This window comes from Scyliorhinus torazame, chromosome 13 (assembly GCF_047496885.1).
Source record: "Scyliorhinus torazame isolate Kashiwa2021f chromosome 13, sScyTor2.1, whole genome shotgun sequence".
Taxonomy (NCBI): Eukaryota; Metazoa; Chordata; class Chondrichthyes; order Carcharhiniformes; family Scyliorhinidae; genus Scyliorhinus; species Scyliorhinus torazame.
The window spans coordinates 25,695,020-25,722,077 of NC_092719.1; the positions used below are offsets into that span (position 1 = coordinate 25,695,020).

The window sequence follows — 27,058 nt, forward strand, 5'->3', positions numbered from 1 at the left end:
CGAATCACCAAGCTGGTCTCCTTGGTGGCATGGCTGCATGCTGTCTGGGGTTTGCTCTGCAGGATTGGTTTAAGTGCTGCTCCCCCTTGTTAGCAGGGAGCTGCCAAGTGCGGTCCCAGCGAATCAGTCGACGGGACAGTCATTTGCGGCGTGAAGCCCAAGGGGCTCCATTAAGTGGCCTAATTAACATTAGATACTGGTGACTCGCGCGGGTCAGCTGTCGGGAAACACTCAGCATTGCCCACTCACTACCACAGATTATGCCCATTAGCTCCCTTCTCTCTCCACAGATGCTGTCAAACCTGCTGAGATTGTCCAGTATTTTCTCTTTTTGCCTCTGTAATTGTAATTTTCCAACAGTACGCCAATGACTCGGCTACACCACAAGCTGCCAAATAAAACAATTTGTTTATAATAGGTCTTTAAAGAAATAAAGTTGCCTCACAATCTTCATTGGTCACTCTTCAGGCCCCGGATGTCGCCTCCATCTAAGGCGTTTGGAGAGGGGAGGGGCAGGAGGATGGGAGAGGGGAGGCGCATCCCATCCGAGCCCCGCCCATCCCATCCCATCCCACCCCCGCCGTCTCCCACGGCCACCCGACCACTGTCCCAATGGCTGACGTAACTTCGCCGGCGCGCACGTTGGGTCACACGCGCCTTACCCACGTAGCCAGACAACGAGGCGCGCGACGTGGCGGTTTGCGGCCAATGGCAGCCCGCGCGGTAACCCACCAATGGGGGCTGGCCGATGTGGCGCCCGGAGAGAGGCGGGAACACAGGGGGCGAGCGCCGATTGGCTAATAGGACTGGGCTCATTTCCGTTTCGGTGCAGGGGTGGGCAATTTCCGGAAGACCCCTTCAGGAGACAGGAGAAGGGGGCGAGAGAGCTGGTAATGCTGTTAAGTTTGAGTTTGATTGATGCTTTAATGCTCAGGATTAATATACTAATTAGCTGTCCAATTAACTGGAAGATATTTGCCAACCCAGATAATATAGGGTGTTTCTTTTTCAAGGGGCAAGATTTCAATTTAATGATTACAAAAATGATGTAGCTTTTTAATTTTCGTCGTTTAAGTTTCATTGCTTGTGTTAATTTTCCATCGGAGGTAAATTGTATTTAAACCGTTAATTGTTCACCATTGCAACACAGTTACCCAATTCCCTCAGACCAGTAGGGTCATTGGGCAAGTTCTGCCTTCTGAGAATGTGAAGTAGGGTTGACCTTTTGTACTTGGCCATTGGATTCCTCCACTTTTGATGTTGGGTCAGAAGCAGGAGAAGTCAAATGTCAGCCACAATGGTTGGGTGTTTTTTTGGTTGTATTCTATGTTTCTAACTTCCAAGTTGGGCAATATAAGAATTTTTGCTACTGGGGGGGAAAAAAGCTCATGTTGTTCACAACCTTGGGTTGTTCCAAAGAAATACATTCCTGATGTGTCGTTATTGTTGCAAAGAATGTAGAGGAAATGACTGATTTGTCAAAAGCAAGACTCTATGAACAGCAATGAACTAAGTGATCAATTAATTGGTTTGGCGGATTTGAGGTTTGGATATTGGCCAGAACACTAGGAATCTCTCCGTTTTTGAGTAGTGTTACATCATGTCCACTTAAGTGAGCAAATGGGACCCAATGTTTAATATCTTGTGCAGAAGATTTTGATTTACTCCCTCTGATTTGTTTTTGGAGCTGAGACCAGACTAATTATAGATTGTGTGGGTGAAATGTATTTATTAAGAGCAGTGATGTGGCCAATCAAGGAATTCCTTGACTTTTTAAGTACCCAATTGTTTTTTTTCCCAATTAAGGGGCGATTTAACATTGTGGGGGTGAGACCCATGCAGATATGGGGAGAATGTGCAAACTTCACTCGGACAGTGATCCGGGGCCAGGTTCGAACCCGGGTCCTTGGTGTTGCGAGGAAGCAGTGCACCACTGTGCTGCCCTGAGGCATTCCTGGAATTAATTAAACATTAAATGCCACATTTATCCTCTCTTTTTCCTCTTGGCCAAAGGGCCATTTGAATTCTGCCCTCAATTTGTGTTTGGACTAACCAGAAAGATGCTCTATGTGGAATTAAGGCTGTCTACTAGCTAGGTCTGTCCTAGGTTTGATCCTGTATGCAGCTGCCTGTTCTCTACCAGGGTGTAACAATTGGTCAGCAGTCTTGAATTAGGGAGAGGAATACTAGCCAGGTTCCTTCTTCTGTGAAATGGGATGATGCAGTATTGTATTTGCCTGTGATGTTGGCTATGAGCATAGACACATAACCAGAAGTGGACTCCTACTATGAAGAATTACCATTTTGAGTTGTCAGATTTGGTGCCTTCAGGGCTGTGAATAGTTAAGGAAAGAGTGAGGTGATTTCAGTTAGCACGCCTGGAAAGAAGTTCTCACCTTGTCATGTGGATCTGATTTCCTATTGATCAGTGTTTTTGTGTGTGTTGGTATCTGTAATCTCTTCCTGCTGCCCATTTGATATGGGGATAAATGCAATATTTGTACTTGTACATAATTGTAAGCTCATAACTCCATAATGTGATAGAAACATTTTTGTCCGAGATATCTGATAAGACTTGTGACAGTTTCAGTTCTTTTGTGGTTTGTCACCAAGAAGTGGTATTGAGTTGCAAGTAATTGTGCTCTAAGTCTGAAATGAATCCACTTTTGATCTTATAATTGGATGTAATAAAAAAGGACTTGCGATTATATTGTGCCTTTCATGATCTCAGGGCATCCTAAAGTCAATGAAGTACTCTTGAAGAATGCCACTGGTGTAGCAAAGGTGACTAATGTCACATCTCCAAGCAGAAGGTGTGCTTTCTAACGTCGGCACCACTCCAATCTTCCAATGAAACACAATGGTGAATGTTTTGAGATTGATCTCCGCCTGCAGGGTACATAGGAATGTCAAAGCTTAGATTTTGTTGAGCACTGTGAACTGGTTTATGCACTGGAAACAACTTGGGAGACAATGTAGGAGAGTGTAGGAACAACTTAGTGACATAGTGTAGGAAAGTGCAGGAGAGCTGTGTTCTGCCTGAAGCTGCACTGCAGTATATTAGTGAGGTGTGAACTTCCATACACACTACTAGCTTGATACTTCATCAAGGTATCCCAAGATGCTGGAACATTGTGTTAGTTACATGTTTATATACCCAGCATATGTGTAAAGAGTGGATGGAGTGGGCCAGCACAATAAAGAACCATGTTGTGAGATCTGGGAGGAATGTGCATGAGCCTGAAAGTGAAGCAATCAGTATAAGAGTTGCAAAGAAATGGCAACAGTTCAAGAAATGCGTATGATGCAAACTGAGGAAATAGTTTTTTTTTAATGGCAGGACCGGGATATGCAGATGCTGTTGGGGAGGAGGAGGAGAGGTTATTTAAAACCTAGCTAATAGACCTTTTATGGCTATGTTTGGCATAGTGTTGAACCCTGGTGAATTCTGAAAAGTAACTGGTATGGGGTTAGCTGCATCTTTTCCACCCTAGCTGAGAGTTCAAATCCCAGCATCTGAGGTTTTCTGTTGGTCATTTGTGCAAATCCAGTTAGATTTAAGCTTTTGTCCATTTTTTTTTTAAATGGTGATTTTCCTGCATCTGAAGTTCTGTGCGTGAAGATGAAGAATTGGAAAAAGTTGTGGCAATGATATTTGATTTTTTTTCTTTAAATAAATTTGGAGTAACCAATTTTTTTCCAATTAAGGGGAAATTTAGCGTGGCCAATCCACCTAACCGACACAGCTTTTGGGTCGTGAGGGTGAGACCCACACAGACACTGGGAGAATGTGCAAACTCATGGACAGAGCCCTGGGGCTGGGATCGAACCCGGGTCCTTGGTGCCATAAGCAGCAGTGCTAACCACTGCACCACCATGCCGCCCCATTTGATTTTTTTTTCTTAATCTGGACTGTCTTATTGTGGTAATGCCTAACAAAGTATATCATTTAAGTGACTAAAATGACGCTTACAGCAAGGACACTGATCCATAGAAAGCCTACTGAGCTGAAGGAGGCCATTTGGCCCATCGAGTATGTACCGACCCTCCGAAAGAGAACTTTACCTGGGCCCTATCCCGATCCAGACCAATCCACTTAACATGCACATTTTTGGACTGTTGGGGGGAACCTCAGCACCCCAAGGAAACCCATGCAGATACTGGGAGAATGTGTAAACTCCACACAGTCGCCCAAGGCTGAGATCAAACCTGGGTCCCTGGCACTGAGGCAGCAGTGCAAAGTACAAAAAGATAATTAAGAGGGCAACATGGTGACACAGTGGTTAGCACTACTGCCTCACATCGCTGAGGTCCCAGGTTCAATTCTGGCTCTGGGTCACTGTCTGTGTGGAGTTTGAACATTCTCCCTGTGTTTGCGTGGGTTTCACCCCCACAACCCAAAAGATGTGCTGGCTAGGTAGACTGGCCATGTTAAATTGCCCCTTAATTTAAAAAATAATAACAATTTGTTTACGACAGAAATGACTTGCATTTATTAAATGCCTTTCATGTCCTCTGGACATTCAAAGCTTTCCACAGTTTATGTTTTGATTTTTGAAGTGCAGTCACTGATAGGGAAATGGTAGAGAAGTTCAACCAATGTGAATAGAGCATGAGATAAATGACCAGTTACTTCATTTTTTGGTGTTGATGGAGGGATAAATGTTGGCGAGAACACTTTGAGAGCAACCCAGTTCCTCTTCAGTTAGAACCATCAAATCTTTTTGAATCCACTTCAGCGGATGTTCAGTATTGCACCACTGAAGCATCAGCCTGAGCTGACAACGAGTTTTGATGCCCAGCGTTTTTCCACCCTGCAATTTTCTCCGAGTCTCATGTGGCATGCAGTGCCCATAGATGCCAATGCCCTGTAGCACATTGCCAACATGGGAGACATTACAGCCTAAATCGGATTCTGGCCTGACTATCACCCACGTGCAAGTTTTGTAGCAAGTGTTTGTTACTAGATTGCAATCAGGAACAGAAGGAACCTTTGTTAGTTGCCAGAACATTCATTCAAAGATCAGTGAAAGAAATAAATAGACTACAAGATCACTGGTAGCACAGGCATAGCTTGTTTGGCTACCTCCACAGGAAGAATAATAAGGCAATTCAATTGCCTTAATCGGTGCTCTTACAAAATGTCTGACCTTTAAATGACAACTTTTTTCTCCAATGCCTCGGTAAACTTGAATTCCAGCACGTTTTCTTTTTTTCCCCTAAATTCTAAAGCAATGAAAATGATTCACTTATTTCTCTTTTGTGTTCAACACCACATGTGCATTCACACAACAGCTTTTTGGGGACTTTAATACTCTTATTTTCTTTCAGAAAGACGACAGACATGATGGGTTTAACAAAGTTGGTTCTGTACCTGACCGTGTGTGGTGTTTATGCTCTGAGCAAGCCCACTGAAAAGAAGGATCGTACCTTCCATGAGAAGGAGCTGAGTGACAAGGCACACGATGACTCTGAGAACTTTGAATACGACCATGATGCCTTCCTTGGAGCTGAGGAGGCAAAGACATTTGACCAGCTCACTCCTGAAGAGAGCAAAGACAGGCTTGGGTGCGTAATAAGATGTCAGAATATATAATGGTTTGCATTACAAAAGCTGTACAGTTGCCCAGATTTTCCTCTCTATCACACATGATTAGCTTTAATTTGGAACTACAAATGCTGTATTCTGAGTTTTGATCTTAAACACTAGATATGTAGGGGTTCTAATGGTATAGAGTGTGCTCTATACCATCATAAATGAACAGGTTCCTCCTGAATGCATCAAAGTGGTGGCTGGTTTCTGAGTAATGGGTGCTCCAATCCCCCAGTTAAAATAGATGAGACTCCTTGATTTGTTGACAGCAGTAGGATTAGAAATTTCAAATCGGGGTTCTACTCATCTGGATTTTGATATTTTTTTTTAAACTTGAGACCAGGATTACAACAGTCTAGTTGCTACCTTCCTCTACAGAAACATGAGCAACTAGGTCATTTAGCTACTCTTCACTTTATTGTATTGAATGTTCTCTGAAACATGTAGTTTATAAAAGCCGTTACTGGGATTCATTACTACTCCCTCTGCCATAATTATGGGTTTGATTGTGCTTTGCCCTTGGCTGCTTTGACCTTTCCTCCAGAATGGGGCTTTCTAGGGCCCTGAATTTATATTATTGATAATTTGATCAACAAACTGCAGAATGAATGAGTGATATGGAAAATGTGCTGAATTTCAGCCTGCCCTTCAGCTCCATTTCAGTGTCCAATGTTCCAGGAGGGGTGGCTGCAAGGGGAGCTGGGTAATGCAGTGCTACATTTTCAGCTATGTTTTGCCTCCAATGTACCTCATTTCCCTGGTCACATTGTTAGATGGTAAATCTACTCAGTTGCCCAGCTGCAGGGAGTTGCTCTCTTTCTGATTTGTTCTCTGTCAGGAAACTATTACCTGAGAGTTGAAGAAGAAAGGCAGTTCATTTGGAATATTTTTTTATCGAAGTGGAATGGAGATTATTTTCTGAGTTGGTTTGTGATCCTGATAGGGTTTTTGTCAAATGATGGGTGGGCAGCTATGACCAGTTCAGATACATAAGAACACCCTGCAGTGCATTATAACATTCTATCCTTCCAAACTGGCTGTTTAATGACCCATCTGAGAACGGAATACATCGGATCCGCAGGTGAGTGTGCTAACCTTAAGGTTGCTTGGGTACTGAAGGTTCATAATCTTTACTGTTTAGGTTTGCATATGAAGAAAAGCCACTTAGGCAGTGGGGGAAGAATGGTGGTGGTGTTTGCAGATGGAACTAATATCTGAGCAAGAGTTTTCACCTTCACATAAATAGGGGGTGAAGTCTCCTTTTATTCTGCAAGTGAATGTGATGAAAATGCATGCTAACTGAGTAACTCTTTTTGAGCTCATTGTATAACAGTGAATCACTGGGACATATTTGAAAACTGGTTTTGTTCGCTAGCATTCTGAAGTTGAAACTGAATGTTCTGCTTTCATTTGCTTCCTTGCAGCGCATGGCCTTTTTCTGCAGTTTGTAACTTGAACCTTTTTTTTTATTCAAGTCAATACTTGATCATTTTGTTTCTGTGTGCAAAAAACAGCCTTTGATTTTCTGATGTTGCAAGTTCCGTGTCCCTCAAGGCATCGACTTAAAATTCTCATATATTTACATTTGTTTTTCTACACCGAGCCCTACATCACAGCTTTTATGATCTAAAGTTGACCCACCCCGACCAGCAGAGTCGTGGCAGAGCAGTTCCTTCCTCCACTCATTGTCGCTCAAAAACCTAATTAGAAATCTAAACCTTCGCCTCTCCGAATTCCCTTCCTACCTCTACTTTTTGTGAGACTGTTAGTGAAGTGCCATGGAATGTTCTGCCACACAAGATGCTGAGAATGACTTGTTTATCTCCTCTTCAATAGAAATTCAGTTAAGCTAGGGCAGCACGGTGGCACAGTGGTTAGCATTGCTGCCTCAAGGCGCCGAGGTCCCAGATTCGATCCCGGCTCTGGGTCACTGTCTGTGTGGAGTTTGCACGTTCTCCCCGTGTTTGCGTGGGTTTCGCCCCCACAACCCAAAGATGTGCAAGGTAGGTGGATTGAACACGCTAAATTGCCCCTTAATTGGGAAAAAAAGTGAATTGGGTATTCTAAATTTATTTTTAAAAATAAATTCAGTTAAGCTGGAGGCCCAAGATGGGCTTGGCACACAAGAGATATTAACCTGGGTTTATTGAAGTCCCACAATGGATCTTGGCCATTTATTTTCCATTGTCACCTGCCAATGCAAAATGGCTGTCTGCACATGCGCACTGGTCCATGCAGACATCACTTTGCACCCACCCTGCCAGAATGCTTTTTCTTTTAAATGAAAGGCCCAGCCCAAAGTGAAAGCAGCTCCAAGAAAAGAAGCGATCCAGCCCAAGAACCCAAAGGCTCTTTTCAGACTTGCCCATGTCTCTTAGAAAAGAGCTTAGATTTCAGGTAGAGTATGTTTGAAATTCATGGTAAACCGATACTGCTTGGTTTCCTTACTCAAACCCCTCGCATACAGACTGGATGTATTGTGATTTAAATGTGGGTTAAATTAAGATAGCAGTAGTAATCAAATTCATGGTGTGGGAGGTCACTATCTCCACTCTCCACTGTCAGGTAGTGATGGCTGTAAAACTAGAGAACGCTCAAGACTGCGACTATGTGGCGTTGGCAACAAGCGCAGCCTTCATTTTCTTGTAATACCCTATCATTCTTGAGAAATGTATCCATTTGTCAGTACCGTCCAAAAGTGATGCTGCAATGTGTGGTTTCACAACAAATATTTAATATGAACTGAAGCATGGCAGCAAGTTATCCCAGACCAGGTCCCTGTTTGTGTAACAGTTTTAAAAACAACTTCCCGATTTAGCAACCCTTCTGCACTATTGTAATATTTTCCTCACTCCAGCAATCAGACTTTTTGAAATATAGCTTGTAAATATTTGCTGGATAGATTGGTTTCATTCTTCTAATGGAGCTGGAATTTGACTAATTATGTAAATCTCGTTTTCCTGGTAGTTACTGAAAGACCAGGAGTTTTTTTCAGGCACTCCCTTGTTTATACAGTTGGCTGGTGGGGAGCACTGGGGGCATTACAATTGATCTATTTGCCTGTGTTAGAGAAATTGGCCAAGATTGATGAGCAAACAGTCTAGAATGCAAAGTGTATTGTTTTTTTGGTGAAGGTCGGATTTGCACGTAGTGACCCTGGTTGTTTGTCTTCACCCTGCACTTTTTTTTTTTTCAAAACTCCCTTTAGTCAAGCAAATGGGCACCCGTGAAGAATAGCCACTTGGATGAGGTGTTGCAGGGATCCTTCCTGCAATGCCTGCACAGTAGACTTTAACGGTATTTAAGAAAGGCCCTTGTTTAATATTAAAGGATGCTAAAAAGAAGAGATGCAGATCATACTCTTAAATATAATTTAACAGGGATCTTTTCGATGTTGATGCCATTCTGTCTGGCCTTACCTTAAATCCGTAACTGGAATTCTATTGTCTCTTACCCATAAATTGCCATACCTTCATCGTCAAATGTAAGGTGACTAGAATAGCAACGTAAATAGACGTGTGCACCGCACAGAGGTTTCTGTAAAATGCTCCAGAATCGCCCACGTTGAGCATGAAAGTGCCGATTGATAGCTTCTCCAAGCTCCTGTCCTAATCTTTCCCGGGTTTTCTGACTCTCCAACAGAGAAATTGTAGATAAAATCGATGAAGACAAGGATGGGTTTGTCACAGAGGAGGAGCTTAAGCAATGGATTAAATTTGCACAAAGGCGTTGGACTTACGAGGATGTCGGTCGTCAGTGGAAAGGTCATGATCTAGACAGCGATGGCCTTGTGTCCTGGGAAGAGTACAAAAATGCGACCTATGGGTCCCTGTTAGGTAGGTTTTTTTGACATCCCTTTAAGGTTCTGAGTCTGACCCTGCCATCTGCACATTTTTTGTTTCTTTGTAGAATGATAGTAGATAAAATAGATGAGGATAAGGACGGATTTGTGACGGAGGCAGAACTGAAGGCCTGGATAAAGCGGGCTCAGAAGAGGTACATCTTCGAAAATGTTGGGCGCCAGTGGCCAGATTTCGACAGTAACCAGGATGGGCTTGTCTCCTGGGAGGAATACAGAAACGTAACATACGGCTACTACCTGGGTAAGGAGCAGCAGCGGGGGAGACGTGAGCTGCATGCAAATAATAAAGGGGAAAGGGTCAATGGCAGTCAATGGAAGGAGGGATTTCAGTGCTAAATACCCTGCTGTGGGTTAGAGGAGTGACTCCATATCTAGGACTGCTGATGTTCCTGGCATTACTGGAGACTTCAACTTCTAATCTACCCTTGTGGAGGTCAGTAATTTAGCAGTCAAGGTCCATGCCATCAGAAAAATTGCATTCATGATTTCCATCACAGCTGTTTTTTTTTTTTTTTTTTGTTGTATTTTCTCTTTATTTTATCTTTTCTTGCTCCTTTCTTTTTTTCCCCCTTCAGTTACATCCAGAATTTTCACAGTTCTACCCACTACCACAAGAGGTCTTGTGATGCAGTGGGGAGTGTCCTGCTCTGAGCCAGATGTCCTGGGTTCAAGTCCCACTTCATGATTTGAACTGTCAGCAGGGTTGAGTTGGCTTCTTGAAGTTGGACTAAGTAGAAGGAGTTTCAGCTTATTCAGCCTAAAAACAAAAGCCGGCTGTTTTGAGCTTGCTGCAACATCAAGAAAGATCCTGCTGATCTTTTACTTCAGCTATACCTTCCCACATTAGCATCATTTCCCTTATTCCCTTGTATCTAGAACTGTGTACATCCTTCTACCCCCAGTAGAAATTTGTGAAAATGTGACTTCTTTCGGACCAACAGCAATGATTTTGCAAAGAGAGCATTTATCTGTTAAAGCATTGTCTTCTCTGATCAGATGTAGTGTTGATTGGCTACATTAACATACATAGCCACTTTATAAGTGCATATAATGGAGAATGGTGGGGGAATCTTCTGAATAAATGTAGTCTTTTCCAAAAACTGTAACTACTGTTCTGATCCGCTTAGTGGGACAAGCGCACAAGGTAATTCAATGAAATGGTTTTGACATTGAGTCACAGAAATCTATCTTGTGTAGTTATTTATTTGAGAAAATGTTGACTTGCTATTCCTGCACATGTGCTGTGAGTAGCAAATGTACAAGGGGCTATGCAGCTAAATATTCTAACTTGGGCTTCTGCTCATTGACGGTAGGTGAATTGAGTTGGTGAATCTCATGAAAAAGTGCCTTATGTTGTAGTTTTGGATTGAATTATAGGCATTGTATTCCTGCAGTCTACTATTTAGAATGTTACATCAACCAATCTTTGTTCTGCATCATGTTCCCTAAAATTTAACACTTTTCTTGTACTAAAGGAAATTGCATTTGGGGATTAGCATGCAGGAATGTGTGGGAATCCGCACACTGATGCACAAGCAATCACTTATTTACTGTTCCATCATGAAGGGCGTGAACATTCAAGTGTATGACTAGGGTAAATTGGTGTCTTATCATGTTAAGTGACCTCTGTCACAACAAAAACTCAACTTGTCAGTTCAAGTCTTGGTAGATTCCCCCGCCCAAAAAAAGCACTGGTCTCGGAGGGTAGAGGTGTAAACTTTTTCCCATCATCTTCCTTTTCCCCCTTGTCACTGAGGCCAATTACTGTTCTGATGTTGGCTAACTAACATGGACCAAAGACAAAACCAAACTCTTCCTGAGCCCAGTTGAGTCCATTTTTTAATATAAATGGAACAAAAGTTCACTAATGGGCTAGCACCATGGAATTGTGGAAAACCACCAACTGCAGTAGTCCCTATTAAAAGAATTATCTGGTTTTCCTTTTATTGCATATGGAAATAACTTGACAGTGCAAAGTCCTGTTCTGTGCAGCGATTTCTGCTTGTAGCATAGCAGCAAAGGCAAGACTGCTTAGCAGTCGGTCACTGCCAGTAACTGAACTTTATCTGGAGCCCGACATTCTCTCCAATCATTCACTTGCTCTGTTTCCAACCTGGTAGTAATTGTCCCCTCATGCCCTCCTTCCCCACCTGTTTGTTCTCCGCAGATGATGTGGATGCTGACGATGGCTACAACTACAAACAGATGATGGCAAGAGATGAGCGTCGGTTCAAAAGGGCTGACCAGAATAGTGACATGTTTGCCACAAAAGAGGAGTTCACTGCCTTCCTACACCCAGAGGAATATGACCACATGAAGGACATTGTTGTGCTGGTCAGTGCTTCAATGGTGCAATGTTTTCTCCCAGCTCTAACCTAACAATAGTTACATAGTATTTATCGCACACAGTGCAACTAGTCTATGCTGGTTCATGCTGTACCCAAGCCTCCTTCTACTCTACTTCATCTAACCCTATAAGCATATCTTTCACTTTTTGTTTCTCTATTTCTTTCTCTCATATACTATTGTGACTTCAATTATTTAATGCACCAATATACAACTACGGAAGAAGTGAATGAATCTGATGAGGGATGGGTTTAGGGGTTCGAAGTGTAGACTCAACTGTGGCTTCTTGAAACTATGCAGCTGGTCAAGCCTGTGTAATGGGAATTGTGGTACATTTTCATTGATCATGAGGCACCTTCGCAACCAGGAAACATCACTTTTTGGCTGATCCCAAAAGACAAGTCATACAAAAGTGCTCTCTCCTCAATAGCACTGGTTCCCATGAAGCTACTGGTGTCTAGCCTTTTCTTGATTGGCAGCATTGTGTCACAGTGGTTAGCACTGCTGCCTCATGACGTTGAGGACCTAGGTTCGATCCCGCCCCAGGTCACTGTCCATTGGCGGTTGCACATTCTCCCCGTGTCTGTGTAGGTCTCACCCCCACAACCCAAAGATGTGCAGGGTAGGTGGATTGGTCACATTAAATTGCCCCTTAATTTGGGAAAAAAAACTAATTGAGTAATTTAAATAAAATCTAGCTTTTTCTTGGTTGGATTTTCAATTATGTTTCGGCCTTCATTAGCCTCTGGACTGAGCTGTGGCAAATTTCAGGTCAGCTGGTTCAATTAGAGGTCAGCCTTGGAGTGCAGGACTAGATGCACAAGCACCACATTGCCAATGGAGCACTTAGCCAAATTGTTCAGGTATTTTTAATTTTACTCCAAATTGATGCATGGCACATTCTTAAAAACGCTTTTTAGACAGCTGGATCTGGCTCACTAGACTGAACATGGCCAGACCAGTCTTTAACCAGCAAGCAGAACTTCTGTGTATTCTGTGATATATTACCTCCTATGGTTTTAACTTTTAAGTAGAAATGAACAATTGTTTCTCTGGCAGGAAACCATGGAAGACATTGATAAGAATGGAGATGGCTTCATTGATCTGGAGGAGTATATTGGTAAGTAGATCAGGGGTCAGAAAAATATTTAGAAACTGAGTATAATGTTGCATCTGGTAGGAGATAGTGGTGCAGTGGTTAGCACTGCTGCCTCACGGCGCCAAAGATCCGGGTTCAATCCTAGCCCTAATCGTGTGGAGTTTGCACATTCTGCGTGGGGCCCACCCCACAACCCAAATGTGTGCAGGGTAGGTGAATTGGCCACGCTAAATTGCGGCGGTGGCGGGGGGGGGGGGGTTGGGTACTCTTATTTATTTTTTAAAAAAATAATAATTAAATGTTGCTCCTGGTAAAGATTCATACAAGCTACTGTGGCAGCATCTCAGAGCTTGCACAGTAAATCAGATGAATGAGGGATGAACTGGGGTGGCTCATGAAGAGGTGGATTGGTCAACATTACCAGAAGCCCCAAAAGTGAAGGGCTGCAGTGGCTGTCACATTATATATCACTATCTTGGTGTGTAAACAGAATGTGAGCTACACAGAAAATTCAAACTTGTGGGTGAGATTGGTTCAGAGGACTATGGAGAGGAAGGAGAGATGTGATATGGGGTGAGGTAGAGCGAATCAAGGGTGAGTCATTAGAGGAGGTTTACCAGGATGTGGCCTGGCCTGGAGGGTGTTAGCTATGCAGAGAGGCTGAATAGACTCTGACTGTTTTCATTAGAACAACAGAGGTTGAGGGGCGACCTGAGGTCTGCAACTTTGAGGGGCGTGGATAGAGTGGATGGGCAGGTACTCTTTCCCAGGGTGTCACCCGGGGGCATAGGTTTAAGGTCCATGGGGCAAAGTTTAGAGGAGATGTGCGAGGCAGGTTTTTTACACAAGGTGGTGAGTGCCTGGAATGCGTTGCCAGGGGAGGTTGTGGAAGCAGATACATTAACGGTGTTCAAAAGGAATCTTGACAAATACGTGGACAGGATGGGTATAGGGGATATGGCACAAGTGCTGAGAGTTTTGGCCAAGGTTAGTATCATGACTGGTACAGGTTTGGTGGGCCGAAGGGCCTGTTCCTGTGCTGTATTCTTTGAATGGTGCAATTACCCTAGGAGGTGGAGAAAGTCTCATTTATACAGCATCTTGCACAACCACGACATTTCAAATGGTTTAGAGCCAATTAAGTACTTTAATTATGTCATTGTTCCATCATTGGGAACACAGCAGCCAATTTGTGAGCAGCATGCACAGATCAATGTGACATTGACAAGATCTCTTTTTGTGATGTTGATCAAAGAGTAAGGAGAGATTGATTTACAATGAACTGATTGAGCATTTAACAATGTAATTGTGGTGTAGATGGTCTGTTACTAAGTCACCAGTTGTGGATTGGGGCTTGGAAATTTCATCTACGTTCAGTATCTAGTTGAGATTGAATGATGTGGATAGCATTACTGAGTTGTCTCTTTATCACGTGGGGGGGGGGCAGGCAGGCAGGCATTGTCAACCGACAATATGGAGGAGGAGCTGTATGTTGGCTGTTTAGCAGAATCTGAACCAAGTTTTCAGTTTGATACACTTCATGCTGTACCAACTTGATTAGGCAAAAATGGTTCTGTTAACTAGGGTTAGGCATCAAGAAGATCCAAGGGGAAAGTTGTATACATGTCTGACCACCCCTCACTTTTCAGGTGACATGTACACTGCGGACAGTGATGGCCATGAGCCAGAGTGGGTCAAAACCGAGCGTGAGCAGTTCACAGAGTTCAGAGACCGCAACAAAGATGGCAAAATGGACAAGGATGAAACCAAAGATTGGATCTTGCCAGCTGATTATGACCATGCTGAAGCAGAGTCCCGCCACCTTGTCTATGAATCTGATGAAAACAAGGTGAGCAGTGCATGTTGCTTATTGGACTATAAATATTTATTTAAATATTTAGACTTCATGCAGTTTTCATCAATCCTCCATAGCTGGCTGAGCTTGTAGCAGCTTAAGGCCTAGGCTCTAGAATTCTTCATCTAGCTCTCTCTCTCCCACTTCTTCTAAAATCCCCTTATGTGGCTCACACTTGCAGGTTAATAATTTGCATTTAGACTTCCGGGTGCGGCGATGACCAGCTAAGTCGCACGTTTCGGCAGCTCCCGGTGGAACGGACTTTTGGGCTCTTGATAGGAGCCCCAACGGCAATTTTAACGGCTAAAAACACCGTGCGGTAAACCAGAAGGGAATTCCCCCTGGACACGGATGGAAAAAGGAGAGGAAAGTGGCCGGATTGCAGTGGATCCTTTGGAACAGCGGCAAGGAAGGCAAGCAAAAACCAAGATGGCGTCGGAAGGTGGCAGTTTCACATGGGGCCCTGAACAACAAGAGTTCTTGAAATGCTGCGTGGAAGAGATAAAAAAGGAAATGAAGAAAGAGCTGTTGGCCCCGATACTACAGGCGATCGAAGGGCTAAAGGAGGAACAAAAGACCCAGGAGCGGGAGCTTCGGGTCGTGAAGGCGAAGGCAGCCGAGAATGAGGACGATATACAGGGCCTGGTGGTGAAGACGGAGATACAGGAGGCACATCAGAAACGATGTGTGGAGAGGTTGGAGGCACTGGAAAACAACGCAAGGAGGAACAACCTGAGGATTCTTGGTCTTCCTGAGGGTGTGGAGGGTGCGGACGTCTGGGTATATGTGAGCACGATGCTGCACTCGTTAATGGGAGCGGAGGCCCCGGCGGGTCCGTTGGAGGTGGAGGGAGCATACCGAGTGATGGCGCGAGGACCGAGAGCAGGAGAAACTCCCAGAGCCATAGTGGTGAGATTCCTCCGTTTTAAGGATAGAGAAATGGTCCTTAGATGGGCGAAGAAAACTCGGAGCAGTAAATGGGAGAACGCGGTGATCCGCGTTTATCAAGACTGGAGTGCGGAGGTGGCGAGAAGGAGGGCGAGCTTTAATCGGGCCAAGGCGGTGCTTCATAAAAGGAAGATAAAATTTGGAATGCTGCAACCGGCAAGACTGTGGGTCACATATCAAGGAAGGCACCACTACTTTGAGACGGCGGATGAAGCGTGGACTTTTATTGTAGAAGAAAAACTGGAATGAGTGGATTATTAAAAAGAACGTTTGGACAAAGTGGTGGGGCGAATGTGGGGGGCGAAGAGGGGTTTTATGTTCTAATCCTGCGGTGTAACTTTTCTCTCTCCCACAGTGGGTGATGGGGGGAGGTGGGGAGGGAGAGGAGATGGGGCGTTGGCCATGGGGGGCGGGGCCAAGGGAGAAGCGCGGGCTTTGCTCCCGCGCTATGATAATTATGGCGGGAATAGAGAAGCAGGAAGGAGGGGGCGTTGCACGGTGCGAGCCGTGGTCACGGGGGGAAGCCGAGGTCAGCCAGAGTTTGCTGACTTCTGGGAGCAACATGGGGGGAGTAATTACGCTAGCGTGGGGTCTAGCAGGGGGGGTGGGAGGGGGGAATTACTGGGTTGCTGCTGCTGGGGAAAGGGGGGAGCGGGTACGGGAGAGGACGGGCGGGGGGGCACCGCCTGGGGGAGATACAGCTGCGTGGGAACTGGGTGAGAAGCTGGAAAAAGATGATGGCTAATCGGCAAGGGGGGGGGTGGGAAGCCCCCCAACTCGGCTGATCACGTGGAACGTGAGAGGGCTCAACGGGCCGATAAAGAGGGCACGTGTACTCGCACACCTTAACCACATCTGCTTTAAGTTTCTTATGTTACAGGAAACGCACCTGAAACTGATAGACCAGGTTAGGCTGCGCAAAGGATGGGTGGGGCAGGTGTTCCATTCGGGGCTAGATGCGAAAAACAGGGGGGTGGCTATATTAGTGGGGAAGCGGGTAATGTTCGAGGCAAAGACTATAGTGGCGGATAACGGGGGCAGATACGTGATGGTGAGTGGCAAACTACAGGGAGAGACGGTGGTTTTGGTAAACGTGTATGCCCCGAACTGGGATGATGCCAATTTTATGAGGCGGATGCTAGGACGCATTCCGGACCTAGAGACGGGAAAGCTGATAATGGGGGGAGACTTTAACACGGTGTTGGAACCAGGGCTGGATAGGTCGAAGTCCAGGACTGGAAGGAGGCCGGCAGCAGCCAAGGTGCTTAAGGATTTTATGGAGCAGATGGGAGGTGTGGACCCGTGGAGATTCAGTAGACCTAGGAGTAAGGAGTTCTCGTTTTTCTCCTATGTCCATAAAGTCTATTCGCGCATAGACTTTTTTGTGCTGGGTAGGGCATTGATCCCGAAGGTGAAGGGAACGGAGTATACGGCTCTAGCCATTTCGGATCACGCCCCACACTGGGTGGACTTGGAGATAGGGGAGGAAACAGGAGGGCGCCCACCCTGGAGAATGGACATGGGACTAATGGCGGATGAGGGGGTGTGTCTAAGGGTGAGGGGATGTATTGAAAAGTACTTGGAACTCAATGACAATGGGGAGGTCCAGGTGGGAGTGGTCTGGGAGGCGTTGAAGGCGGTGGTTAGGGGGAGCTGATATCAATAAGGGCACACAAAGGGAAGCAGGAGAGTAAGGAACGGGAGCGGTTGCTGCAAGAACTTTTGAGGGTGGACAGACAATATGCAGAAGCACCGGAGGAGGGATTGTACAGGGAAAGGCAAAGGCTGCATGTGGAATTTGACTTGCTGACTACAGGCACTGCAGAGGCACAATGGAGGAAGGCACAGGGTGTACAGTATGAATATGGGGAGAAGGCGAGCAGGTTGCTGGCACACCAATTGAGGAAAAGGGGAGCAGCGAGGGGAAATAGGGGGAGTGAGGGACGAGGAAGGAGAGATGGAGCGGGGAGCGGAGAGAGTGAATGAAGTGTTCAAGACATTTTATAAAAAATTATATGAAGCTCAACCCCCGGATGGGAGGGAGAGAATGATGGACTTTTTGGATCGGCTGGAAATTCCCAAGGTGAAAGAGCAGGAAAGGGTGGGACTGGGAGCACAGATCGAGGTAGAAGTGGTGAAAGGAATTAGGAGCATGCAGACGGGAAAGGCCCCGGGACCGGACAGATTCCCAGTCGAATTCTATAGGAAATATTTGGACTTGCTCGCCCCGGTACTGACTAGGACCTTTAATGAGGCAAAGGAAAGGGGACAACTGCCCCCGACTATGTCGGAAGCAACAATATCGCTTCTCTTAAAGAAGGAAAAGGACCCGCTACAATGCGGGTCCTACAGACCAATTTCCCTCCTAAATGTGGATGCCAAGGTCCTGGCCAAGGTAATGGCAATGAGAATAGAGGAATGTGTCCCGGGGGTGGTTCACGAGGACCAAACTGGGCTTGTGAAGGGGAGACAGCTGAACACGAATATACGGAGGCTGTTAGGGGTAATGATGATGGCCCCACCAGAGGGTGAAACAGAGATAGTAGTGGCGATGGATGCCGAGAATGCATTTGATAGAGTGGAATGGGATTATTTGTGGGAGGTGTTGAAGAGATTTGGTTTTGGAGAGGGGTATGTTAGATGGGTGCAGCTATTGTATAGGGCCCCAGTGGCGAGTGTGGTCACGAATGGACGGGGATCGGCATATTTTCGGCTCCATAGAGGGACAAGGCAGGGATGCCCTCTGTCCCCATTACTGTTTGCACTGGCGATTGAGCCCCTGGCGATAGCGCTGAGGGGTTCCAAGAAGTGGAGGGGAGTACTTAGGGGAGGAGAAGAACACCGGGTATCTTTGTATGCGGACGATTTGCTACTATATGTGGCGGACCCGGCGGAGGGGATGCCAGAAATAATGCGGATACTGGGGGAGTTTGGGGATTTTTCAGGGTATAAATTGAACATGGGGAAGAGTGAGCTGTTTGTGGTGCATCCAGGGGAGCAGAGTAGAGAAATAGAGGACCTACCGTTGAGGAAGGTAACAAGAGACTTTCGTTACCTGGGGATCCAGATAGCTAAGAATTGGGGCACATTACACAGGTTAAATTTAACGCGGTTGGTGGAACAGATGGAGGAAGATTTCAAGAGATGGGATATGGTAGCCCTCTCAATGGCAGGGAGGGTGCAGGCGGTTAAGATGGTGGTCCTCCCGAGATTCCTCTTTGTGTTTCAGTGCCTCCCGGTGGTGATCACTAAGGCTTTTTTTAAAAGGATTGAAAAGAGCATCATGGGTTTTGTTTGGGCCGGGAAGACCCTGAGAGTGAGGAAGGGATTCTTACAGCGTAGCAGGGATAGGGGGGGGCTGGCACTACCGAGCCTAAGTGAGTACTATTGGGCCGCTAATATTTCAATGGTGAGTAAGTGGATGGGAGAGGAGGAGGGAGCGGCGTGGAAGAGATTAGAGAGGGCGTCCTGTAGGGGGACTAGCCTGCAGGCTATGGTGACAGCCCCATTGCCGCTCTCACCGAGGAACTACACCACAAGCCCGGTGGTGGTAGCTACACTGAAGATTTGGGGACAGTGGAGACGGCATAGGGGAAAGACTGGAGCTTTGGGGGGGTCCCCGATAAGAAACAACCATAGGTTTGCCCCGGGGGGAATGGATGGGGGATATGGAATGTGGCAAAGAGCAGGAATAACGCAACTGAAAGATCTATTTGTGGATGGGAAGTTCGCGAGTCTGGGAGCGCTGACCGAGAAATATGGGTTGCCCCAAGGGAATGCATTCAGGTATATGCAACTGAGGGCTTTTGCGAGGCAACAGGTGAGGGAATTTCCGCAGCTCCCGACACACGAGGTGCAGGACAGAGTGATCTCAAAGACATGGGTGGGGGATGGTAAGGTGTCAGATATATATATAGGGAAATGAGGGACGAAGGGGAGACTATGGTAGATGAACTAAAAGGGAAATGGGAAGTAGAGCTGGGGGAGGAGATCGAGGAGGGGCTGTGGGCAGATGCCCTAAGTAGGGTAAACTCGTCATCCTCGTGTGCCAGGCTAAGCCTGATTCAGTTTAAGGTATTACACAGGGCGCATATGACTGGAGCGCGGCTCAGTAAATTTTTTGGGGTGGAGGATAGGTGTGCGAGGTGCTCGAGAAGCCCAGCGAATCATACCCATATGTTTTGGTCATGCCCGGCACTACGGGGGTTTTGGATGGGGGTGACAAAGGTGCTTTCAAAAGTAGTGGGGGTCCGGGTCGAACCAAGCTGGGGGTTGGCTATATTTGGGGTTGCACAAGAGTCGGGAGTGCAGGAGGCGAGAGAGGCCGATGTTTTGGCCTTTGCGTCCCTAGTAGCCCGGCGCAGGATATTGCTAATGTGGAAAGAAGCCAAGCCCCCGGGGGTGGAGACCTGGATAAATGACATGGCGGGGTTTATAAAGCTAGAGCGGATTAAGTTCGTCCTAAGGGGGTCGGCTCAAGGGTTCACCAGGCGGTGGCAACCGTTCGTCGAATACCTTGCGGATAGATAGATGGAAGGGGAAAAAGAAGGCAGCAGCAGCAGCCCAGGATTTGGGGGGGGGGGGGGAACTTGTGACAAGGCAGTTGCCAATTAGGGCTAGTTTTCATTTTTGTTATTTAATATTTATTCATTTTTTGTTTATATAAAATAGGTCATTGTTATTTGTGCTGTTATAATATTGTGTAAAGGATGCACAATGGATTGTGTTGGTTGACCAAAAATTTTCAATAAAATATTTATTTAAAAAAAAAAAAAAAATAATTTGCATTTAAACAGCACCAATTAAACCAGTAGGAAGTCCAAAATGTTTCACATGAATGGATAAAATCGAACACACAACCACAATCAAGCTTATGGTCACGTCCTAATATCTGAGTTAGGCTTTAAGGGGTAGTTTAATTGGTTGAGAAGGAGGGGCAAACATTAAGACATGAGAACTGCAGGTTTTGTCCCAGAATGGGCCGATCACACTACTTGGATGTAGTAGCAATGGGGGAGAGCCAGAAAAATCAGCTCGGGTTCTTAGTCTCACCTGATTGAAGTGCCTCTGTTTAGGCAGCAGCTGAAGGCATGATTGGGCATTGGCACCTTCCATGATCATCATTGTTTTAGTTTAAATATGACCACTGAGGATATTCCAGGAGCTTAGAAACCCTAGCCAACAGGGTTTTTCCAAGAAATACTGAGTGGGAATAGGAGATCCGCTGAGTTGACCAGTGGGTGGAAACTAGATGGGAGGATTGGGGTGTAATGCCTGGATCTGGTATGTCTCTCTTGTGGGGACCATAAATTGAATTGAATTTGAATTTATTTTTGGAGCAGGCAAGGAGCTGGATTAGGGGTTTGCCCCTGACCCACACTCTGAGCTCTGGCTTTGTAACTCTGATAAAGTAATTTAAAAAAATGTTTTTAAAAGGAGTGGGGTGAGCTGTGATTTTCTTCTGCAAAATTAGGGGGGGGGGGAATTGACACAATAGGCTAATTGTATTGACAGCTCAAATGCCATTTAAAGAGCAGTTTTAAACATTCGGAACGTATTCAAGAGTCTGTGTTGAGCAAGCACCTTTTCATCTTGGAAGGGAAATTGTAGAATAAGTTGAGGGAAAGGCATTGAAGGGGAGAATTCGATGAGTTCAAGAGATAATTAAATGCATTTCCAGGGAAAAGGGACTGGATGAGATTAATGTATCAAAGAGATAAGATTGATATTCTAATGGCCGTTCCTTGTTCTGGAAAGCTGTTCTACTGTGAATACGTGGCTCCTATGTAACTGTTTGCCTCCCAATCTGTTCTAGGATGGAAAACTCACAAAAGAAGAAATAGTCAAAAAGTATGACCTGTTTGTGGGGAGCCAGGCCACAGACTTCGGAGAAGCCTTAGTAAGGCATGATGAATTCTAAGTATGTAGAGAACTACTGCAGAGAACAAACAAGAATCCATTCCAATGAAGAAGGGATAATTTATTTTTTACAAGTTGCTGTTTAACGCGGTGTTCTGTTCTCAGGTTGTTAACTGAGCTGTATTTGGAAGCAGAGAAGGAGAGTTGGTGGCTGAAATGAACAGCTATCTTGTGCCTGCAAAGTGATGTGTAATTACTGATATATATTTACTTCCCATGTATGTGTAGAACCTAACTACATTTATTTTTGTATTTTTTTTTCCTTCTTTGGATGACTTCAGAACTTCTAATCCCATGCAAAGTCTACTTAACTTGCGGAAGTCCAAGGCCTGGTTTGTAGCAGTCCAGAGCAAATGTTATGCATAAAATTGAGAAATGCTTCGATTTATGGAAGTGTTTTTTGATCTGATCACCTTGTTTAATATCTTAGCAGGTGTATTTGTACAATTGCCATTTTGGGGCTCAAGTATGTGTTTATACACAAACGCTGGGAACCAGATATACCCTCAGTAAATTACCTTAGCCATCAGTTAAATTTGTGGTGTACGGTATTCTGCAAACCTGTAATGTACTGCCACAAACAACGTGACTGGGAGTAGAATCAACCTATTAACATGTATGAAACTGAAGGCCGGAAAAAACGAGCTGGTCCCTGAGCCTGCTTCATACCTCCATGATGGCTGGAGCACCACGACTTCTCACCCTGTTTCCCACCCACTGCCTGAGCCAGAGCCATTGTGTAAATTCCTTGCCAAGGCAATCACATGGAGCAAGTATTAGCTATCAAGATACTTGCATTCCATATGATACAGTCTCTGCCCCAGTCACAAACCACTGTAGGGCTCCCTCCTTGAAGGCACAATAAATTCAATATAACAGTGATCACGTTGTTAAACAGTATAAATCTTTTTTGGTACCAACTCTCGAGCCTTTCACTGGCCTCGTGCTGCCTTCTGTAGATTAAAGTGTAACTGAGTTCAGACATAAACAGTGAACTATGTTCTTGGTCCAAGTGCCAGTTATTTTAAAGCAGGTTAACCTCACTGGAATGGGGCAGGTGCTCCACTCTGCTGATCATTAAACCAAGCAGGCAGCCCTCTTGAGAATTGTAACTTGTGTCCAAGGTTAACATGAAATATTGCCCTGTAACTTTACCGGTCATTTTGTGGTCCTATATTTACCATCCTGTCTTTTGAGGAGAAAATGTATATTTGGAGAGATTTAATATAAACAATCACAGAAGTTGCATACTATTAAAAAGCACCTGCATCCAGTCACTAAGTAAATTCAGTGTTATATTTGTACACAAATGGAGGCGCGTAGTTGATTTTTTTTTTCTTAGTTTAATGCATTTATGTGCACATGGTGAACGTACTGTGCAGTTCACTTAGTTTGACGAGAAACAAAATGCTAGAAACACTCAGCAGACCGCAGATCAGACAGCTTCTATGTAGAAAGAAACAATCAATGTTTTGAGTGGACGAACTTTCATTTGAGCTGGAAACAAAAGTTGGCTTACATTAATGGTGCTTCTGACTAGATTTTTGATGGGGTTATGATTTGCATTTGGCTAAATTGGTGTTCAAAGCACATGGTGTCGCTGTGTAAGGTTTGGGAAACGAGCCATGAGTCTTGTGAATTCTTCCACTTGTGTTTACAACTAACAGTCGTTTGCAGGGGAATGAGGAAAGGAAATATCAAAGCTCCTGCACCGCTTTTAGTGTGGTTTCCTTTAATGTGTATGTTAGAAATTAAACTCACACCAACAATGCAGTGTGGTTAGCCTGCAGGCTGCAGAGGCAAGTGCTTAAAATTCTTGGTATCTTTGGTGTGTCAAGCTACACACCATATTAGGAATAGCCATAGCCTGACTTTTTTCCGAATATCGCTCTGACGCATTAGGATTTTTTGCTTGCCTCTGCAACCCATACATCAGCCAGCATTTTAAAGCAATGGCTTTCTGCAGTGAGATCTGTTGGTCAGTAACCCTTGCATCCAAAATATTGACCGATCTCTCGTTGATTTGGGTTTAAGATCCATCACTTCCTTCCTTGCTTTCCTTATTTGTTGTACCACTAATGAGCAATGCTTTTTTAAATGTATGCTGCAGTACTTTGCCTGTCTTCCATGTGCTCTCTTCCTAGTTTCTGACTTTGATTACATCGAAATGACAGCACCAAAACAGGCCAATTGGTCTGTGACACTGAGGACTCACCAATGCCCTCCAGACAATGCCCAATTCGGAGCATTGGATACAGTCGCCATGTTCATTCTTGAAGGAAAATGGGGTTCATGATCTCCAACTATGCAGTTATTGTCTTCTTCCCTGCCCCTATTCAGTAATGTCAAACAGAAATGCTGGAAAGACGCAACAGATCTGGCAGTCTATGTATGGAGATAAAGAGTAAGTTTTTGAGTTTGTATGACTCTTCAGAGCTAGAGGGAGAAATGTGATGGACTATATACTGTAAGTTAGAAGGTCAGTGATTGGTGGGAGCTTGCTAGGAGAGATTGCAACATATGTGTCGGGCACAAGACAAAGCGGTAATGGCAGGAGAAGGTGCTAGAAGTTGCATTAGATGTCAAATGTTGAATTCAAATCTGAATCGGTGTTTGACAGTTGGAAAGTCGTTTGTCTGCTTTTCCGTTTTGGCTCCTGGTGACATGTAATTGTCCCCATTTCACTTCACATGGAGCTGATTGCATAACTACAAGAGTGCAATTATTCTCCAATACCTAATGACAATCTTAATGGACATTTTGGGTGAAGTTGAGCCTCTGCCCAGGTCTAAAGATATCGGAGTCTTTCCTTCAGCAAACATTGGATTTCTCCTCACAAATTGCATTGTATGACGGTTCAAAAATTCTGAGGGCAGTAACATCCAGTTACAGACTGGAATCTAATCAAAGGGTTTGTGTCGGTGAAAAGGATACCTGTGAGTGAATTATCGGCTGGACTAACCGGTACCTGGAGGAAACTTGGATGGCATCTAACTGGGGGTTTCAAAAGAATGCCTAGAACTGTAGTACTCAATTTCGGTTAGTAATTTTATAGTTTGTCATTCTAATTTTATAACAGCACCATGATTTTGGTACACTGAAACTTCATGCCCTACCCTCACAACCCTGTGTAACTTGGCCAATCTCCCTGCCATGGTGGTGGAAATGAATACGTCTAGATTTTGTAATTGTCCTCTTTTAAAATAATTTAATCAAGATTAGTGGTTACAAACCTTTTTTATAATCATCTAGATCAGTGAATTATAGCGATTTATGTTTGTAATCACCCAGTGCATAGGGCAATTTAGATTGTCAGAATTAGTTTGGACTGAGATGTCATATCTCCAGAGTTGAATAGCTGCCAACTCTGAATCCCTGTAGCTGACTCTAGTTACATGGGAAAGATGCTGGGCAACTATTGCCTGTAAACTTAAACAAAAACGTCCCACAAAAAACTACCACTTAAGCAGCAAAAACTAAACTAGAGAGACCCACAGGTGGGGAGGTCCAAATCTGCAGCTCGATCTAACTGGTGTGCATCACGTGCTGGGTGAGAAGGGCAGATGCACATTTGTAAATTGGACTGCTGCTTTTATCATGTGACGGGGAAAGTGTGATCTTCGAGGTTAATCAGTTGCAGTGCATCACTGGGATATTCAGCACTTGTTTGCTATATATTTTTCACAACTCCATTTAAACATAGTTTTGCTGCCTGTGGCCATAGGGCAGGTCTGAGCTGTCACTCGCACTGTACTTGAAGTGTCAGTAAATAGCACGTTTTTGGTATGTCTACATTAGTATATTTTCTTTGTGTAAAAATGTTTGCCTGTCTGCTTTGAATTGAATTCTAATTCTCAATAAAGTCTTTTTTTAAAATAAAGAATACGTCAGTTTATTTGACTTGGTTCTGATTTGTGCTCGCTATTTGGTTTGCAATTGTTTATTTTTGGTCTAGTTCTCTAGTATTGTGGATCACCAACTCTTATCCAATTGTACTTCTTGCGTCAAACCTCTTTTCTTTTTTTTTTATCCCCGTCCCCCAAGCAATCTTGCAGGCTTTGTTTTTCTGTACTATGCCCTCATACCTGTTGAACAATTCCACCACTTGCTTTCTACATTTAGCAATGTTTAATGCTGTGTTTGCAAACTGAATATGAAGTGCAACAACCATCAAATGCCAACAGGAGTAACCATTATTGTTGGACAACCAACAAATTATTTGGTCACTTTTCCGTGATCTATTCTAGCCACACAAAGTAGTGACCAACATTAGTCATCAGGGGAAGAGGGTGGGAATGTTGGTGCGGATATGCAGGCGAATCTTTGTTCACATTTTAGTCATACAATTCCTCATTCTATTTTGATCACTTGTCTTCATTTAAACTTGTCCTGCTCATTGTGCTTTCTTGTAGTGATGGTATGGGATTGGGTGTGTGTGGTAGGTTGACATTTTCAGTTTCAATTAATAATGAATGCACCAATTTATAAGGGAAAAAGGATCATGAATGTAGGTGAAAGATATTGGAAGTACAAGGGGAATTAACCCTTTGAATTGTCATTTGATTTAATGCAAATGTTAGGTGAATAAAATATACCCATGGAAATTTCAGGTATTTACAGGTGACTGGTTAGGACTGCTGCCTCAGCACCAGGGACGCGGATTCAATTCAGCCTTGGGGGTGACTGTGTGGAGTTTGATCCAGTTTCCTCCCACAGTCCAAAGATGTGTGGGTTAGGTGGGATTACACGGATGGGGTGGGGAAGTGGGCCTAGGTAGGGTGCTCTTTCAGAGGGTCAGTGCAGACTCAAATGGTCTGCACTGTAGGAATTCCATGATTTGTAAATTGAGAAGGATGGTTTCTAAATTGCACTTACTGTTTCGTAGCTGTAGACTTAAGATACCTGACTGACTTCAGATAGTGCCATAGACAGCAGGCTTAATTTGTCACTTTTTAACTCCTTGCCAGAATGTTCCAAGAGGAAGTTGGATTCTAGGACTGATCCAACATCTGATGCCATTATAATCTCAGTTTAAAAACTGAGGATTACATTAGTGGTTGGATACTTGTCAGTCAATAGTTTTAAATGGTCTTGGAACAATTTTAGATTGCTTTCTAAATATTAGGTTTCTCCACAGCGGCGCTGAGGTCCCAGGTTCGATCCTGGCTCTGGGTCACTGTCCGTGTGAAGTTTGCACATATTCCCCGTGTTTGGGTAGGTCTCACCCCCACAACCCAAAGATGTGCAGGGTAGGTGGATTGGTCACGCTAAATTGCCCCTTAATTAGAAAAAATGAATTGGGCATTCTTTTTAAGTTTCTCCACCGATCCTGCTAATGCTAATGTTCAAGGCTGGAGAATAAATACCAAACTTTAGTTTGTGTTCTTCAACATATCACAGGCATGCTGCAGTGCCAACGTCCTGGCGTGAGCTTAA

The 27,058-nt window shown here is 44.5% G+C and overlaps 1 protein-coding gene across 3 annotated transcripts; it reads left to right on the forward strand.

Moving 5' to 3' along the window:
• Positions 1–773: 773 nt before the first annotated feature.
• Positions 774–25,505, forward strand: LOC140387902 (calumenin-like). 3 transcript variants are annotated; one of them, XM_072471195.1, is made up of 7 exons: positions 774–890; positions 5,332–5,568; positions 9,236–9,429; positions 11,623–11,789; positions 12,861–12,921; positions 14,550–14,749; positions 21,519–25,505. In XM_072471195.1, exons 2-7 carry the CDS (start codon positions 5,345–5,347, stop codon positions 21,621–21,623), a joined length of 951 nt encoding a protein of 316 aa, XP_072327296.1. In that variant the 5' UTR covers positions 774–890; positions 5,332–5,344; the 3' UTR covers positions 21,624–25,505. The 3 variants fall into 3 exon arrangements, with proteins under 3 accessions (XP_072327296.1, XP_072327294.1, XP_072327295.1); XM_072471193.1 differs by lacking the exon at positions 9,236–9,429 and adding an exon at positions 9,503–9,696 and having other exon boundaries at positions 775–890; XM_072471194.1 differs by lacking the exon at positions 9,236–9,429 and adding an exon at positions 9,503–9,696 and having other exon boundaries at positions 816–890; positions 5,336–5,568.
• The last annotated feature ends 1,553 nt before the right edge of the window (positions 25,506–27,058 follow it).